General features: G+C 44.0%; 4 protein-coding genes across 4 annotated transcripts; all 4 read right to left on the minus strand.

Moving 5' to 3' along the window:
* Nucleotides 1-743: 743 nt before the first annotated feature.
* N7462_005279 (A4/G1 family peptidase) lies at nucleotides 744-1556 on the minus strand (the record flags this gene model as incomplete). The annotated part of the gene is made up of 1 exon (XM_057077004.1): nucleotides 744-1556. The coding sequence occupies one exon, from the start codon at nucleotides 1554-1556 to the stop codon at nucleotides 744-746; it is 813 nt and encodes a 270-aa protein (XP_056936509.1).
* Nucleotides 1557-8576: 7020 nt separating this feature from the next.
* Nucleotides 8577-10084, minus strand: N7462_005280 (uncharacterized protein; the record flags this gene model as incomplete). Its single annotated transcript, XM_057077005.1, is given in 4 exon segments — nucleotides 8577-9017; nucleotides 9079-9324; nucleotides 9342-9776; nucleotides 9941-10084. The coding sequence occupies 4 exon segments, from the start codon at nucleotides 10082-10084 to the stop codon at nucleotides 8577-8579; spliced, it is 1266 nt and encodes a 421-aa protein (XP_056936510.1).
* A 1733-nt stretch (nucleotides 10085-11817) lies between these two features.
* Nucleotides 11818-12201, minus strand: N7462_005281 (uncharacterized protein; the record flags this gene model as incomplete). Its single annotated transcript, XM_057077006.1, has 1 exon — nucleotides 11818-12201. One exon carries the CDS (start codon nucleotides 12199-12201, stop codon nucleotides 11818-11820), a length of 384 nt encoding a protein of 127 aa, XP_056936511.1.
* A 1717-nt stretch (nucleotides 12202-13918) lies between these two features.
* Nucleotides 13919-14530, minus strand: N7462_005282 (copper homeostasis protein CutC; the record flags this gene model as incomplete). The annotated part of the gene is made up of 1 exon (XM_057077007.1): nucleotides 13919-14530. The coding sequence occupies one exon, from the start codon at nucleotides 14528-14530 to the stop codon at nucleotides 13919-13921; it is 612 nt and encodes a 203-aa protein (XP_056936512.1).
* Between the last annotated feature and the right edge of the window lie 435 nt (nucleotides 14531-14965).

The raw sequence follows: 14965 nt of genomic DNA on the forward strand, positions 1-14965 counted from the left end.
ATGTGTATTTAAATATATCTCGAGTTACATCGGGTATTGATACATATTCTTTGTTCTTCTATAGTAATAGGTAGAGTACACTACATAAATTGAACTAAATCAAACTCCAAAGAAAAAATTGGTTGTAGGATGGAGATAATTTAGATAATTATAATAGCTTCAGTGCTCGAGCCTATGTTCACAACCTATGCCTATGTCATTCTGATATAGGCAATTCGCTACCCCAATTGAGATTTTCCTCTGTAGTATATTTATCTTCATCCGATTCAATTTATTCCGATAAAAGACGCTTGAAGAGAAGGCAATTTATCATCTCAGAAGAGGAAGACCTTTTAGACGATCTGTCAAAAGTAAGCTTCGCGTGGTTGAAGTTCGTTGCAGAAAAGACTTCCGAACGTCAAACCCTACAACGCATGCTGTGAGTGGCACCGGAAATAAACTCGGGTTTCTCGGCATTCGGGGGGTCGAAGATTGATTCTGTCCCCATCTTAGGGCTACGGGTGCTTTGGAAAGTCAAAACCAAATAGACGTAGATTGAGTAACTAAAGAATAAAGAACCAGACAACTGCAGACACTATTTGTCAAGAGGAGAAATCGAGGCAGGAGCGAAAATGCAAAAGCCTGAAAAGCTAGATATCAAGACTCAAACATGAAGAATCATTTCCTATTCTGTGAAGAATGAGATTTGTACGAAATCTCATCAAGTTCATTGGAACTTTATCAGAAGATAGTTGGCACGTTCCTTAGATATACTCCACAGTGACAGTGTCATCGGTGACAGAGGTGGAAGTGAGAACCTCGCCATCTTGCTCAATGTCAATAATCGTTGCAGATGAAGGGCCAACAGTGGATCCGTTCTCAGTAGCCTCAGCACCGGTGAAGGTGACAGTTCCAAAGTTAGCAAATGGAACGAGAGAGTCGTCGGACTCAAAATCCTCAACGATCCACTCGGCATTATATTCACACAGATCGCCCTGCACATTTCCACTGAAGGTGTGAGTCACGGACTTTCCAGTCGAGACATTCTCAACAGTGGCCGTGCCAGCAGTATCCGATGTGGCGTCAACAGTGACCTTGATGGTGTTCCCAGCGGAGATGGTGATGCCGCTGAAATCATAGGCATAGTCAGGATACCACTCATACCACGCATCATATGACACGGAGCTACCCTGAACACAGAAATCGATACCGGTTTGAAGAATAGCGGTATCGCAGGTATCCCCGTCGATACCAACCCACGCAGAGGCACAGTACTCCTTTTTGGAAGACCCACCACTGGGGACCTCAGGAGTGGGAACGGTAAAGGAAGCCGTAACAGCCGTATACTTGGTACCGATTAATACAGCACCTGCCCAATTGGAGCTGTATTCCTCCTGCGAGGTTTCGTTAAGGTGGAGAACCTCGTTTGTTCCGGACTTGTAGGGCGGGTGGCTGGCTCTGTTGGCGCGCGCAGCACGACGGGCCAGGTGACGAGCTTGACGTTTTTCAGTCAGAGGAGCTCCGATGGCAATAGAAGCCAGGAGGGTGGTGCTGAGAATGGCAGAAGAGAACTTCATGGCTGAAATGGCACAATGGGAGAGGTGTGTTTGGTGAATAGAGCAAGAGACAAAGCAAGGCTTCTGCGAGAGGATGGCGTAAAGAAGAGATTCTTGAGAATAAGATGGATGAAAGAAGAGATTCTTGAGAATAGGATGGATAAAATAAGCTTTATATACAAGTTTCCAGTCCGCCAAGATCAGATAGATGGTATGATGACCAAACACCAGAATGGCGACTACTCCAAAGCGTTGTCAGCCCAATATCGAAGATCCACGCACCGTGGAAATAAATTAGCGATGCAACATTGTTGATAGCGGTGGATGACGATAGGCTGCCGGAAGAACAGCAATCAAGCATATCCGGCTTTCTCTGAAGCCGTCGGAGACCGATAGATTTCGCGAGCTAGTATCTCGGGCGATGTACCGTGAGTCCGCATGTAGAGAGCGGCACAGAGACCATATAGAGATGGCTCACATGGTGAAGCCATCAGGATCGAGTTAGCTTGGGGTAGGACCATAAAAGAACAAATTATGACACTGGGAAGCATATGTGAAATATGGCATCTGGGTAAGCAGGTGAATATCATCACTCAGAATCGATGGCAGACGCGACATATCCCGTGGTTGTTGAACTGCGATGTAGTCTTAAACCAAAACCTCGATGGGTGGGTTTGAATGGTCCAACAGATATCGAGAGGCCATGCTTGCAGGAGTGGCTCTCTTCCAATGATCCGCCAAGGATGACTTGCACGTAGCAAGACCTCCATGTTGATTTAGATCCCCCACATTTGTCTAGGCACATCGCGTCCACTACGCGCCACTTTGGGCGCCACCATGGCTTCATGCAAACGGGACTATAGCAGTCTGGGCTCGGAGGTCCGACGGGGGAATAGAGGCCCGATAAGAGTGCTTTTGATTTGGAGACTTCCAATTGAGCCAGTCCGGGATGACGCATAATCCAGGAATTGACCATTTTCAGATTGATTAAGGTCAAAAAGGTAAGGATCAGCAGTTTGACGAAGAGGCATGTGTGTAAATGTATTCGATAAGGACTTCCGATGCAATGTTACTGTGGCGCCGAGGCTAAGCTGTTCTTGGTGAGCCACGGCATGTTGCTAGGGCTAAGCTTTCGACAAGCAACAATGCCGAGGACGGTGCGGGAATCCATATGGCAGAGAAGTCCCAAATATGAAGCACTATGCCGTGCATGTGTACTTAATCGTTTCCAAATTGCCACTGCGCGTTCAGATCGGACTATGACCAAGGTGGCTGACCGACATGCCCCTGGAGGGCGTTGATTTGGTATTGCAGGAGAGCACTGACTTGCGACCAGGCTTCGAGCACTGTACATCAGATTTACTTTCTATAGAATGAGAAAGGAAAAATTTAGACTGTTTCTGCACGAGGATGAGATTGGACGCCACGAGTCACTTGGTGTGGGCAAATCCGCATACACTAACTCGGTTCGAAGCCCGCACTCGAGTCCCACATCCCGAGTCCGGTGGCAGGGCCAGCAGCGGTGGTGGTGAAGGGGGAAGTGGGGGGAGGGCTTCATGAGGGACCACAAATCATGATGCCTGACGCAGTATATTAGGGTGGCCTGCAGCTGCGAATGCCAAACGCCCTGTCCGACCTGGACTCATTTTCAAGCGGATCAAGCGGCCCTAACTGGGCCGGTGGGGTGCGGGTGGTCTGTGTCACGAGCCAAGCCTGGACTGACGATTGCATGCAGATAACACTTTGGGGTGGGACTTGTAATATCGGAGAGAAGAGGGGATGATTGGAAAAGGCGAGAAACACACGGAGAGAAGAGAATTAGCGGAGTAACCGGCTACAAAGCCAGGGTTATTCAAGTGGATCGGTGGACAAATAGATGTTGACTGAAAAGAACTCAGGGGTGAGTCTGTGTAGCCCGTGATGAGGTTGCATAGTGCTAGACCGGCGCTTCGTAGGCTTTCACAATGCCTGGGCCACCGAGCAAGAAATCAGACACTAAAATGACCGCGAGATGATCACCCATGCTATGAAAGGGTAAATGCAGGATATTTCTTATTCCCCGCATGCACATGGTGCAGGAAGCGCAGTAGATTTGATGCGTGAAGCGATAAGACATTAATTAGGCAATTGCTCTCTCGCCTTCTTCGTGGTGAACAAGGTAATATGAAGCAGAAGAAAGAGATCATGTTTGCCTTGAACAATATGCCGAGGGGTGGCACCAGCTATACCTTCTCCACGCCAACGTACAGGGAGGAGAGAGGCTGTCTATTTGCCGGCATGGAACAATCCAGCAAACGGAAAGATTGAAATTAGTCTCTGACCCAGGTGTCACGGAATTGAGTTAGAGGCAAGAGATAGATTGAATTTTATCTAGTCGAAGGAATTATATTGAAGGAATGAAATAAAAGAGAAGAGAGCCAGGTTATACAAGGATGGTGGGTCTGGCAGGTGAATCCCTGACCTGCAAATGTTTTCTTTCAGGCCCAGAGATGACCGTGCAGACTAGCTGCGAGTCAAGGATGAAGCCTTGATCGGAGTTCTTGCACATTTTGCTTAGAACGCTCTTGCACGCTCTATGTACAGCAAGATTCCCCGATGTCCGTCCCAGCAAGTCATTATCTTCCAAGCTAATCTGCCGAAAGAAAGAGTGCCGCGTTGAAAGCGGTCTTTCTACCAACATCGTCCAATAAATGGACGATATTGAAATTTTCTAGTCGTGGAATAAAAACTGCCATAAACTGGCGTCTGAAAAGTGATCCCGTAAGATTTTTCGTTCCGTCAAGCTGCCAGGACTTGTCGATCACAGATTTCGCGATATCAAAGGCCCTTAAAAGCCGATCTTGTGATCCAGTGACACCCCGTGATCAGGGAGATAGTACACACAGTTAGACTACGGCGATATCCAACAAAGCATCATTTTCGGCTAATTTAAGAACTAGTAAAACGACAATAAGTGGATGGCAGACTTAGGAGTGGGGAGCTTAGCTTGTCAACACTTGACTAATAGTTGATAAAGATCTGGATATTCTTGCCTAAGAGCACGAAAGACTGAAATACTACTGTCTAGTACATGAGATTGATTCGAGAAATGAGCAATTTCTCCCTATTTATGACATGATGATCTTGGACGAATATCGGGAAACCAGGACCTTTTGTTTCATCATGGTCGGTAATCTAAGGTAGCATTCCCATCGGAAGATCCTAGGTTTAATCCGATGATAAGACGATGTTTTACTAGGCCAATATACTCGGTTAAGGTTCACAATTATCGAAACTGGGCAAATTACTCCGTGCCCTGTATAAGTCATGGAGAATTGAAATATCTTTTCCTACAGGTGTTGTGATTCATTTTTACACCTAAATAACAGGGAATGACAATTCAGCAAAAAAATTCTCGCTATGCATGATTTGAGTGGAAGAGATTCGTTTTCCGGGAGATTTGATCCGCATACACGTGGACTGGGTGATTGCCTCCGAGACTTCTTGGGCTGTGTGTGACCTAACTACTACCTCATGTACGTGGAATTTCAAATGCTAATAACCATGTTAAAGGAAATGAAGAGAGCATATAATCAGCTGGGAAAACCTGTTATCGTTCGCAATGACCGATTTTGGCTTGCAGGTGATCATGTCGTAAATCCTAGAGTTGAAGATCTGCCTCAAGTCAAAAACTTGATTGATACAAGTAACCGTGCCAAGTATGTTTTCAAAATAATATATTATCAAGGAATGAATGTGTGCCATATCCTCAATACAGCTTAGCTTTCATATTGGATTATTTGACGCAGGTATAGTATACCATTCTCCATACTGAGTTTTACAGGGAGCATGCCCAAACAGGAATGGTTGTAATAGGTTCCGATTCTCATACATTTTCATCTGGAAAGTTAGGATGTATTACGATTGGTCTTGGTGCCGCGGATGTTACTCTGCCACTGGTCACTGGGGAAACGTGGTTCAAGATACCCGAAGCTATTAATATCCGTCTAATTGGATGTCCAGGGCCTGGCATAGGTGGAAAGGATCTTATATTCTACATTTTACAGTAACTAAAAAGAAACCCTGTAACTCTGTAGCTTCACAGAGAATTGTCGAATTTACTGAGCCAGGGCTCAAGTGCTTATCATGCAATGCCGGATTTACAATTTTTAACATGACAACCGTTCGTATCTGTTTAGTGTGGGGAGCTATTCTGTTTATCGGGGGCGGGTGAGCTGGCTGACTGGACTTAGAGCTTGGCGGCGTCACTGCCATATTTGTGCCAGACCATGTCACAAAGGATTCTACCCAGAAAAGAAATTTAATATGTCATAAACTCTGCATCAGCTCTTTCAAGCTTGATGATGACGCTCAATATGTGGAAACCTACGAATTAGATCTAAGCAACGTCCGATCATTCCTAGCCAGGTAACCAAAGCCAGACGATGTCACTCCTATATTAGAACATAAAGAATTGAAGCTGGATGGATGCTTCATTGGCCCTGGTACAACTGCAGAGGATGTTCCCCGCGCCCTCGTCCTTGAATAAGGGTTGCAAAGCGAAAAGTGACCACTGAAAAAAGGTAAAAAAAGGTCGACCCAGGATCTACACCAATTATGCATAAATTAAACCTGCTAGGGCTTGTTGAAATGTATGAAATGTCGGAATTCCACATCGGTATTCCTGGGTGCAGTTACTGCGTGGGCATGTCGGCTGACCAAGCTGCTCCAGGAGAGGTTTGGTTGTCCTCTTAGAGACATAAATTTGGTAATCGCATGGAAAGAAGTACATACAGATCATTTAACTTTCTATAAAGAGAGTTTGCGGACTGAGAAAATACAGGGTCCATTGGGCACCTAAGTTCTGCCGCCGCAGTAGGTGCATCATCATTCGAACCGAAATTGACAGATACCCACGAACTGTTAAGCTTAATCAACTTAACCGGGGGGACAAGAATAAATGATGAAATGCACAGACGACAATCGCTCATTGCAGTGATGAGATTCTAAATGTTGAGCTTAGTGGGACTTCAGAATTATCACCGGACGGGGAGGGCTGTCCAGATGGCTTCGATCTACCTTTCCTACAACGCCCTTCAGACTATCCTTAGAAAATCGTGATCAAAGGCATGGCTCAACTTCTTGGTAATTTAATTGATACAGATGCGGTTAAAAACAGGTCAATGATTTACATTTCTCGAAAAGAGCAAAGACTGATGATATTGAAGCTTGCCCTGCTGAATATTTGGTCGCAATGGCTGAAAATCTTATGATTGGGCTGCAATTTTTGGAATCAACAAGTCCTGACTTCAGGGATTAAGCTCGAAGGGACTCCAACATTGAAGTAGCTGGGAAGGGCTTTGAGTGCGGTTCATCTCACGAACAGACGGTCATGGCACTTCTTGGTTCGTTATCCGGGAATTCCACTCCGACCTTCAAAGATGATTCATAAATTTATAGTTTTTTATTACATACAGGCTGTAGTGTTCAATGTATTATTGCAAAATCTTTCGCCTTTATCTTTCAGCTCAATATGCTTACATTGAGCTTATTCGGTATAAAAATGGAGCACGAACAGTTCTATGATGCCGTCACAGATGGGAGTGAAACTTTGATTTACTAATCAGGAATACAATTGAGATACATGGCAAAGAATTCGAATTCCAATTAAGTCAAGTGAAAAAAGAACTTTTCGATCTAGGTGGCATCGTCTCTACTTTTCATTGTTTTGGAAGCAGATTATTTGAGGCTATGTTAGTTCTCAAGGCATCAGGACATAAGATCAATAACTCTGGAATACCTCGGTCACATGCAGATCTCCAGTGGTAGGATGACAAGAAAGTGGATCTTGTACGAGACTTCCGGGTTTCCAGTTCGCATATTTGCCAGGATGAAGTACTGTGAGGTATGATCTTTATGGCTTTACGGATCTTGTTCACTAGTTCTGCTACTAGCTATGGACAAATTATGAATCCAAATTCTAGGTTGCCCAACTGCTCGTAGCAAATACCCGTTTTAATAGCGACCCGTACCAAGCAAGATACGAGTCATGCTTGATTGAATAACCTCCCTTCAAAGTGGCTAGGCCATTTTGAATTCACTGCAGTCATTTACTTTGTTCTCATATTGGCCAAACTACATAGGGGTTTATATGACTACATAGGATTCTCGAAGCTTTATTACCCTCTAGGCCGCCTTTCTGAGGCTTTCAAGGCCGCATAGTCATTTGTCGGAGTTAGTGACCCATGATCTACGGATGATGGTATGGACACAAATGGTGACTTGTCACCATATGCATATGGCGTGTATCGGATGAGGTGACATTGGCACCTATTAAGAAGATACAATGACTATTAGATGAGAGCCTCGAGGGATATAGATATTACTAGTAGACTCCTAAGTAGGAGCAATGTTTTATTGCTTGATTCGCTTTTGCTAGAAATTAGGATAACGGACAAAGTGATGAACAATGAATAAGCCCATTACTCGATCAAATTTGTGAATAATAGGCGCTAATTTATGGCTTTGCCGTCTGCTTCCCGCGGAAAGTCAAAAACGAAATGGAACGCACCGAAGCTAGCGGTACTACAAGGCCGTGGATTGATCTGAGGTATGAATTCCCAATCTGACCTTGCTTTAGCCGACAGCCGATGATATTCCCAACTCGGTGGGGAAGAACGGGGTCAATGGAAAATAACTCACACCAGAGTGCTTGGCTGCCAGGCATGGGGTAGCAATAACCTGTCGACCACAATTTGCGATCGGCATGACCAGCCATATAGACGAATCATTCTGTAATCGCTCTATTATTCCGTTGTCGAGATAACTACAGATGAGTCAGAAAAATGCAGAGTATTATAATATCATGTGAAAGTCCTAACTATCATGCTATATTTTTAAAAGACTCTGACGGCCATCGCACCGATAGACAATTTTCCCGCCTCGCCATGCTTTGGTGTTGTTCTGCGGGGTAAGGAGTAATCGCCCAGTGTTCTTCCCGATGTCGGCACAGATGGTGCCTGGGCCCCTGCTATCCAGGTTCTTTTCTGTTTCAACCCCAGTTTAGGGATCATCTGCTGCTTTCTCCATATCTGGAAGAGGCCTTGCCTCATAAGGAATTTCTTGCCATGTCTCACTTGTTGCAGCAATGGGACTAAGTCGTGCAAGCAACCAGTACACTGCGCCTGACACAATGAATCCAGAAAAATAATTGATATCGTAAATGTATCTTGCCCCAGCGGGAACTTGAACACCCACAGCTCCAGCAAATCCAACAATGTTGACGAGAATGCCGCAAAGATAAGCAGAATAGCCATGCCATGAAACTCCCAGCATACCATAATAGGACCCATCCTTGGAAGGATTGTATAGCTGTTGAATATCAAGATAGCCTTTGCGGACCAAGTAGTAATCACTCGCCATTACCCCCGCAATTGCCGATAAAAAGACTGAGTATGCCGAGAGGTACAATGTGAATTTGCTAGATGACGCCACTAATGTCCACTATTTGAGCGAGATTAGTAACAATCGAACAAAAATGTTTTAGGGATGCTCAAGGACACACGGGACACATCGCGAGACCAATGGCAGCGCAAAGGTATCCTCCTCTTCGAATAGTGCAAAATCTTGGAAGAAGGGCAGTCAAGTTGGTACCAGCAGAGACCGAGTTTGCAGCAATATTTGTTCCCAGTTGTGCTAGAGCAAATCCGCTTGCAATAACGAATATGCCAAATCTTTCAGCTGAGCTTGCCCCCTTAGAAACATGCCCAAGAGGGTGAGTGGATTCCACACTGGTTGGTGAAATATCACACTAGAGGAAGAGGATACAATTATGCCAATAAACGATGTCACTGCAAAGCCTACTGGAATCGTTATGAGCTGAGGCCACAACGCATCTGAAGGCTTGCGTGCATATCTTGCAAAATCGGGGTTATTTATGATCAGGGCTGCGAAATTAGCAATGCAATTCATGATGCTCTTCACAAACACCCAGGCCAGAGCACTCCCATGTACAGTATTTGATTGGGTGATGATGGGACCTAGTCCATGTGCACGACAGATCGCCCATGCAAAGAACGCAATTGCACATGCCGGGGAGAAGTATGCCTTTATTGTAAAAAGATGCCGGATTTTATATATGGGAAACCATAGGGCCGGCAAAGAGAGCATCCAAAAAAGGAAAAAGCTCACAAACTGCTTAGTGCTAACACCCGCTCCGGCAGGCATTGTGTTCGGCAAAACTTTGTAATCTGGCCAAATAGCCTCGATCATGAGAGTGACACATTCGCCTACGGAGACTGTTGGTTAGAGAATAACAACCAGTTCGGAAGAATTTGAATGCAAGCCTTACCTCCAAGATATGTCTATGCCACACTGTATTAGAGTAATCAAATTTGGTTGAAGTTTTGCGAAGAATTATTTCATACCTGTACCCCGTACCATATGACTGCCATTGCTGCCCGATTTAAGATGGGCCAAAATGATCCCCAGATTCCAAATGAAGCTCTATTTGTTACTGCAAAGGGAATCCGATAAATTGCAGCAATTCGACCCATGACACAAACAAACATCGCTGCGATGGTATAGCCAATCCAAACACAAAGCCAAGATTGCCACCAAGATAGGCCATCAACGATCATAGATGATGAGATCATCCACGTGTTCTTGTGGAATATAAGTTAAAAGATTGATGATATAATGTTACTCGTTTACGGTCATCTTTCAGTGAACCTACCACGTTCAGCGAGTCGGCGATCCAAAAAGCCACAAAATTGAGCCATTTCCACTGTCTTCTTTCGTGTTCAACTAAAAGTGCAAACCATTGTAAGCAATCGTTTCCTAAAGACCAACAGTGATTCTTTCAATTTGAAGGGCCTTGAGTCTCATATGAAGAAAGGTGTCCATTCACACAGGGGTTGTTCATCAAGAAGGGAAAAAGAAGGGACAAAGGGCATATTCACCTGGTTGAAGATCCTCATTCGTGAGCATCAGTTGAGCGGTGGAAAGCCCCGGATCGGTGGGGACTTGTATCAATCGAAGCCAATGCATTGAGGGAGCCTCGATTAGGTCTTTTTAAACAAAAATTATACTATTCTGAGCGACGGAACTCTTGATTTGATGTCTGAGAATCTTGGAATAATGGCCACAGGCTATATGAAGGTCCTTCTCCCAGGAGTAACGAAGCGATACTCATTTGGAATTATATACTCCACAGGGGTGCTCCAAAGGAAGAGTAGCCTGTATTTTAGATCATAATTCGTCCAGTGGAGCTCTTCTCATCAGCAAATGCCGTGTTTTTCGGACGCCTACCCCGCATTTGCTCCATTCTCCGACCATGTCCCCGCAGTGTTGATCATTGTCCTCGGTTTCTACATGATTTCATACCCCCCGCAAATCCCAATTCCATTAGCTAAGATATTTTTACCATCGACGACATCGGGGGTATAATCAATACATTTGACTAACTAGAAATCGAGGCGAATTGGGTTTAGGAATTTTTTAAAAATCAATATATGGTGCGCGATATTCCTGTACATCACAAAATGTTGAGTATCACTTTGGTCATTTCCATAAAATTGCATATTTTCTCCAAACAGGGGCTGGTTTTCACTATAACAAGAGATTACTTTTCGATGATAATGGTGATGGTACTTGTAATTGACCCAACATCGTGATTTCGCAGAGCTGTGAATAACTCCGTGAGGGAGAAGAAAGAAACACGGACAAAGGATATAGGAAAAAAGTGTGAGTCCAAAGGTCTGCAGCATAAAGTATGAGGCATAGATGTGGTGAATTGGAGTTTTCCGTGAGACTAATACTTATCACAGGAAGGCTAGGATGATTCAAGAAATCTATTGCCATCAATATAGCGCCAGATTCGACAATCGCTCTTAAATACTAGTGTCAATATATATGAGACTGAGCCTGGAGAAAAGGTCACATGTACTCAAGGAAGGATAATTGTATTACGTATTATCGATAGTTTTGTTTTTAATTTGTATTGGGTGCTTAAAATAAGAATTCAATTTGAAGGTAAAGGAGTAATAAAAATAGAGATTTCGTTCGACTCAAGTTGCACAGAGGGAATAACCATGTAAAATATTGTACATTCTACAATTTTTGTGTTCGGATCCGTAGGATGTAGGGAAGGTAAATTCAAAGAAAGTTTAGTAATCCGAAAAAGATTGATTGGCTTGGTGTGTATCTAGAAGCTACAAGTTTCAACTTCCAAGTCACTAGCATTGTCTGTATCTCCAATATAATTTCTGGGCATGATTTGCATATTCACTCCTCTTTCAAATACCTAAGCATTGCATTTGACCACAGCATTGGTCAAGTCGACTGGGATTGCCGCTCCAGGATTGCCATCCAAGTCAAAGTAGGTGTGTTGAGCCGTCAGAGTAGTGACCGTCGCACCGTTGTTCTTCAAGACACAGCTAATTGTTTGCGGGAAAGCCGTTAACTGAACTGAAGTGGCCTTGACATGGCCATTAGATCCCACAGACGTGGTACCAAAGAGGGTCAAAATGCTCTTGTCGGCCCCAGAAGCTGCAAATTGCACACCGGCATAGGCTCCCGTTTGATCATTTGAAAGAGCCAATGTCACGCTCTTGGCCTGGCGAGCATCTAGTGGGGCGGCAGAGGTATATGCCACAAGAAGGGAGGAAAGCGGAATGAGGAACCTCATACTGTCTTTGAGAATGGTTTAAGAATGTAGTATTGAAAGAATCGGGTTTGTGTAGATGTTCGAGGTAACAAGAGGCTCTGAGTCTTGGGAAACTGGTTTGAAAATTGAGAATCAAATGAGAAAAGGAGATCCTTTTATAACATTTACTTGCTAGTATTTTGAGTTCAATAATACGAATGGGAAAATAAACAAAATCACCTTCAGATCATTCCTCTATAGACAGGCCCCCAGCTGACTACTGGGTCTTAGATCTTATGACCTTTTAAAAATATTTTTAGCCAAGACAGAGGGTAACGGAAATCAGATATTTCACTGCCACCACATAATAGTACTAACTTGGATACACGGGGTATCTGCAGAGATTACGGAATATGTGGTGCCGTGTGCTTCCATGTTGAGTGGCTTTAAATTACAACTATAGCCAGTATGAAGTTCCTTTTTCATAGCATTTCAAGCTACAGATAATATTGAGAGAAAGCACTATAGCTAGAACTTCGACGTGATAGAGACATTGACAAATATTCGCGATCGACTTTTAGTAGCAATCTTTTAGGTTCCTCAAATCTCTGTTGGCCTAATGCCAAGGTCAGCCAACAGGGTGACCCCTGTATCAAACGATCGAGTATATATATTCTCTTTCCTAGATAGCCAAGGTATTATTACAAGATTGTGTCGTATTTTCAATTTGGCTATTGACTTGGACCTTTCTCACACTTGGGTACGAAGGGATTCCTGTATTCTAGTCTGTATACCAACGCTAATGATATATTTCGTATTTCTCATTTTGAAAAGAAGAGCAAAGTCATGCAACCCCAAAGCTCTAAAAAATTTGCTTTCGAGTGAATCTTGGCATCTAATGAGAACAACATGATAATATGTTTAAGACGTCGAAGTATAGCCACTGTATTAGGCTGATGTTTTTGACAACATGAAAAATCTCGACACGAAGCTGCATCTCGTATTCAATTTGGCATGTCTTACAATCCGAGTCATGTGAGTGGCTTGAAGAGACACCAAGCCATGTGTACAATAGACACAATCAAAACCAAATAGTATTATCATATGCGGCAATTTTAGGCGTCTAGGGCCTGGTTTATGATTTCGGCGGGAGCCCAATTCCTCCGTACATAGAAAGAACTGAAACGCGGAGAGGACGAAAAATTCAAGAGAAATAATATACTTCTGTTTCAGATCAAAGTCTTGTTTGTGATCTAGTTTGAAGTTCGTTCGTTTTGACGGCCTGTAAAGCCACTCGTCAAGTTCACCCCAGATAGTAAAACCCCTCAAATACAAAATGGAGTGAGAGCTTATTCAACAACCCGGAATCCTTTTCATTAATTGCTTATGCGAGTTTCAGCCTCTTTACCTGCTAATCCGGTAGGTAACTTCCTAGGGTCAATGGTCAGGGTGCCAAGATGGCGGGGTTGGACGCCCTGTAAGCCACGTGTTTGTGCCGCCATGATCAAGGGCCTGAGTCAATGTCTTAGATTTACTAAGTCCAACCAGATATTTGATATTCGGGAGTATGTGAACAAAAGCGTTGGACATGGATTATTTCATGAAAGTTCTCATGATAAACGGATATCTTGGAAGACAGTGCGCTTTGGAAGAAAGAAATTGAAAGATGATCGAACCATAAGTAAATACAATTTTTCTAATGATACTGACTCGGTATAACGAAATAATTATCCAAATATATAAACCCTTTTGTTTCTGTTTAACCAATGCTGTATTGCCCCTCAGGCGACCTACGAAGCATCATCAAGGATTCTCTCAGCTTCTCAACCTCCTTCTTTTCAACGACTTCACTGGATGTCTTCAACGCACTTGAATGAAAGACATGCGCGTTTGTACCTTTCAGTAACGCCTGAATATTTGTTGATCTGACTCCTCCTCCAACAATAATATCTGGCACCGGGATACCTGTCCGAGCTAGTTGTCTGAAGAGGTGATCCTGCTTTGACGCAAGGGTAGCCAACTTGTCGACGCAATCAATGGCCTTGTCACTAGATGGACCCCCATTGGTAAGGATCGCAGCAAACCCACATTCGGTGATTTGTGAGAATGCGGCGTCCCAACATGACTCGGGGATGCAATCAAATGCACGGTGGAAAGTGCACGGTTTTCCACCTGCCAGCTGAACAAGCTGTTTGTTTCTGCTGACGTCAACCCACGACAGTGCATGTTGCTTCCCATCTTCTGGTATTTTGTTCAAAATGCCGAAAACAAAGCCATCTGCCCCTAGGATCTTGGCGGATTCCAGAGTTCTTTTCATGATTTCAAATTCAGATTCACTGTACCAAAAATTCTCAGACTGTGGACGAATCATAACGTAAACAGGAAGTGCCACTCGGGCTTTGACGGCTTGGAGAGTTGCAGCATCAGGCGAGAGACCGCCGGCTGTGTAGTCTTGGCACAGCCTCACATTAAGTCAGCCTGAATGTAGAACAGCATTTAGGATAGATCTTCATAGCAGAGCTCAATTAAGACCAGTAAAGAGCTTTCATCCTACAAAAGTAACGTCTGCAAGCCGCGATCCTAGGGAGAACTCACTCAATGCGATCCGCACCACCGTCACTGGCATTGACGGCTGACTCTAAGTTGAAGCATGCAATTTCCAGCAAAGGCTGGCAAATTTTGCCATAACTCTCCATCTTCAGTCAATGAATTGGTTGTTTAAAAGAAAGGGCTTGACGAACTCCCCGGTGCATGGACTGGTAACAGAGTGCAGGCGAAAAGGAAAACAAGGAGGGGTGGGCTACCA

Source organism: Penicillium macrosclerotiorum, assembly GCF_028827735.1.
Source record: "Penicillium macrosclerotiorum strain IBT 26536 chromosome Unknown utg000003l_segment0_segment0, whole genome shotgun sequence".
In the NCBI taxonomy this organism is placed as follows: domain Eukaryota; kingdom Fungi; phylum Ascomycota; class Eurotiomycetes; order Eurotiales; family Aspergillaceae; genus Penicillium; species Penicillium macrosclerotiorum.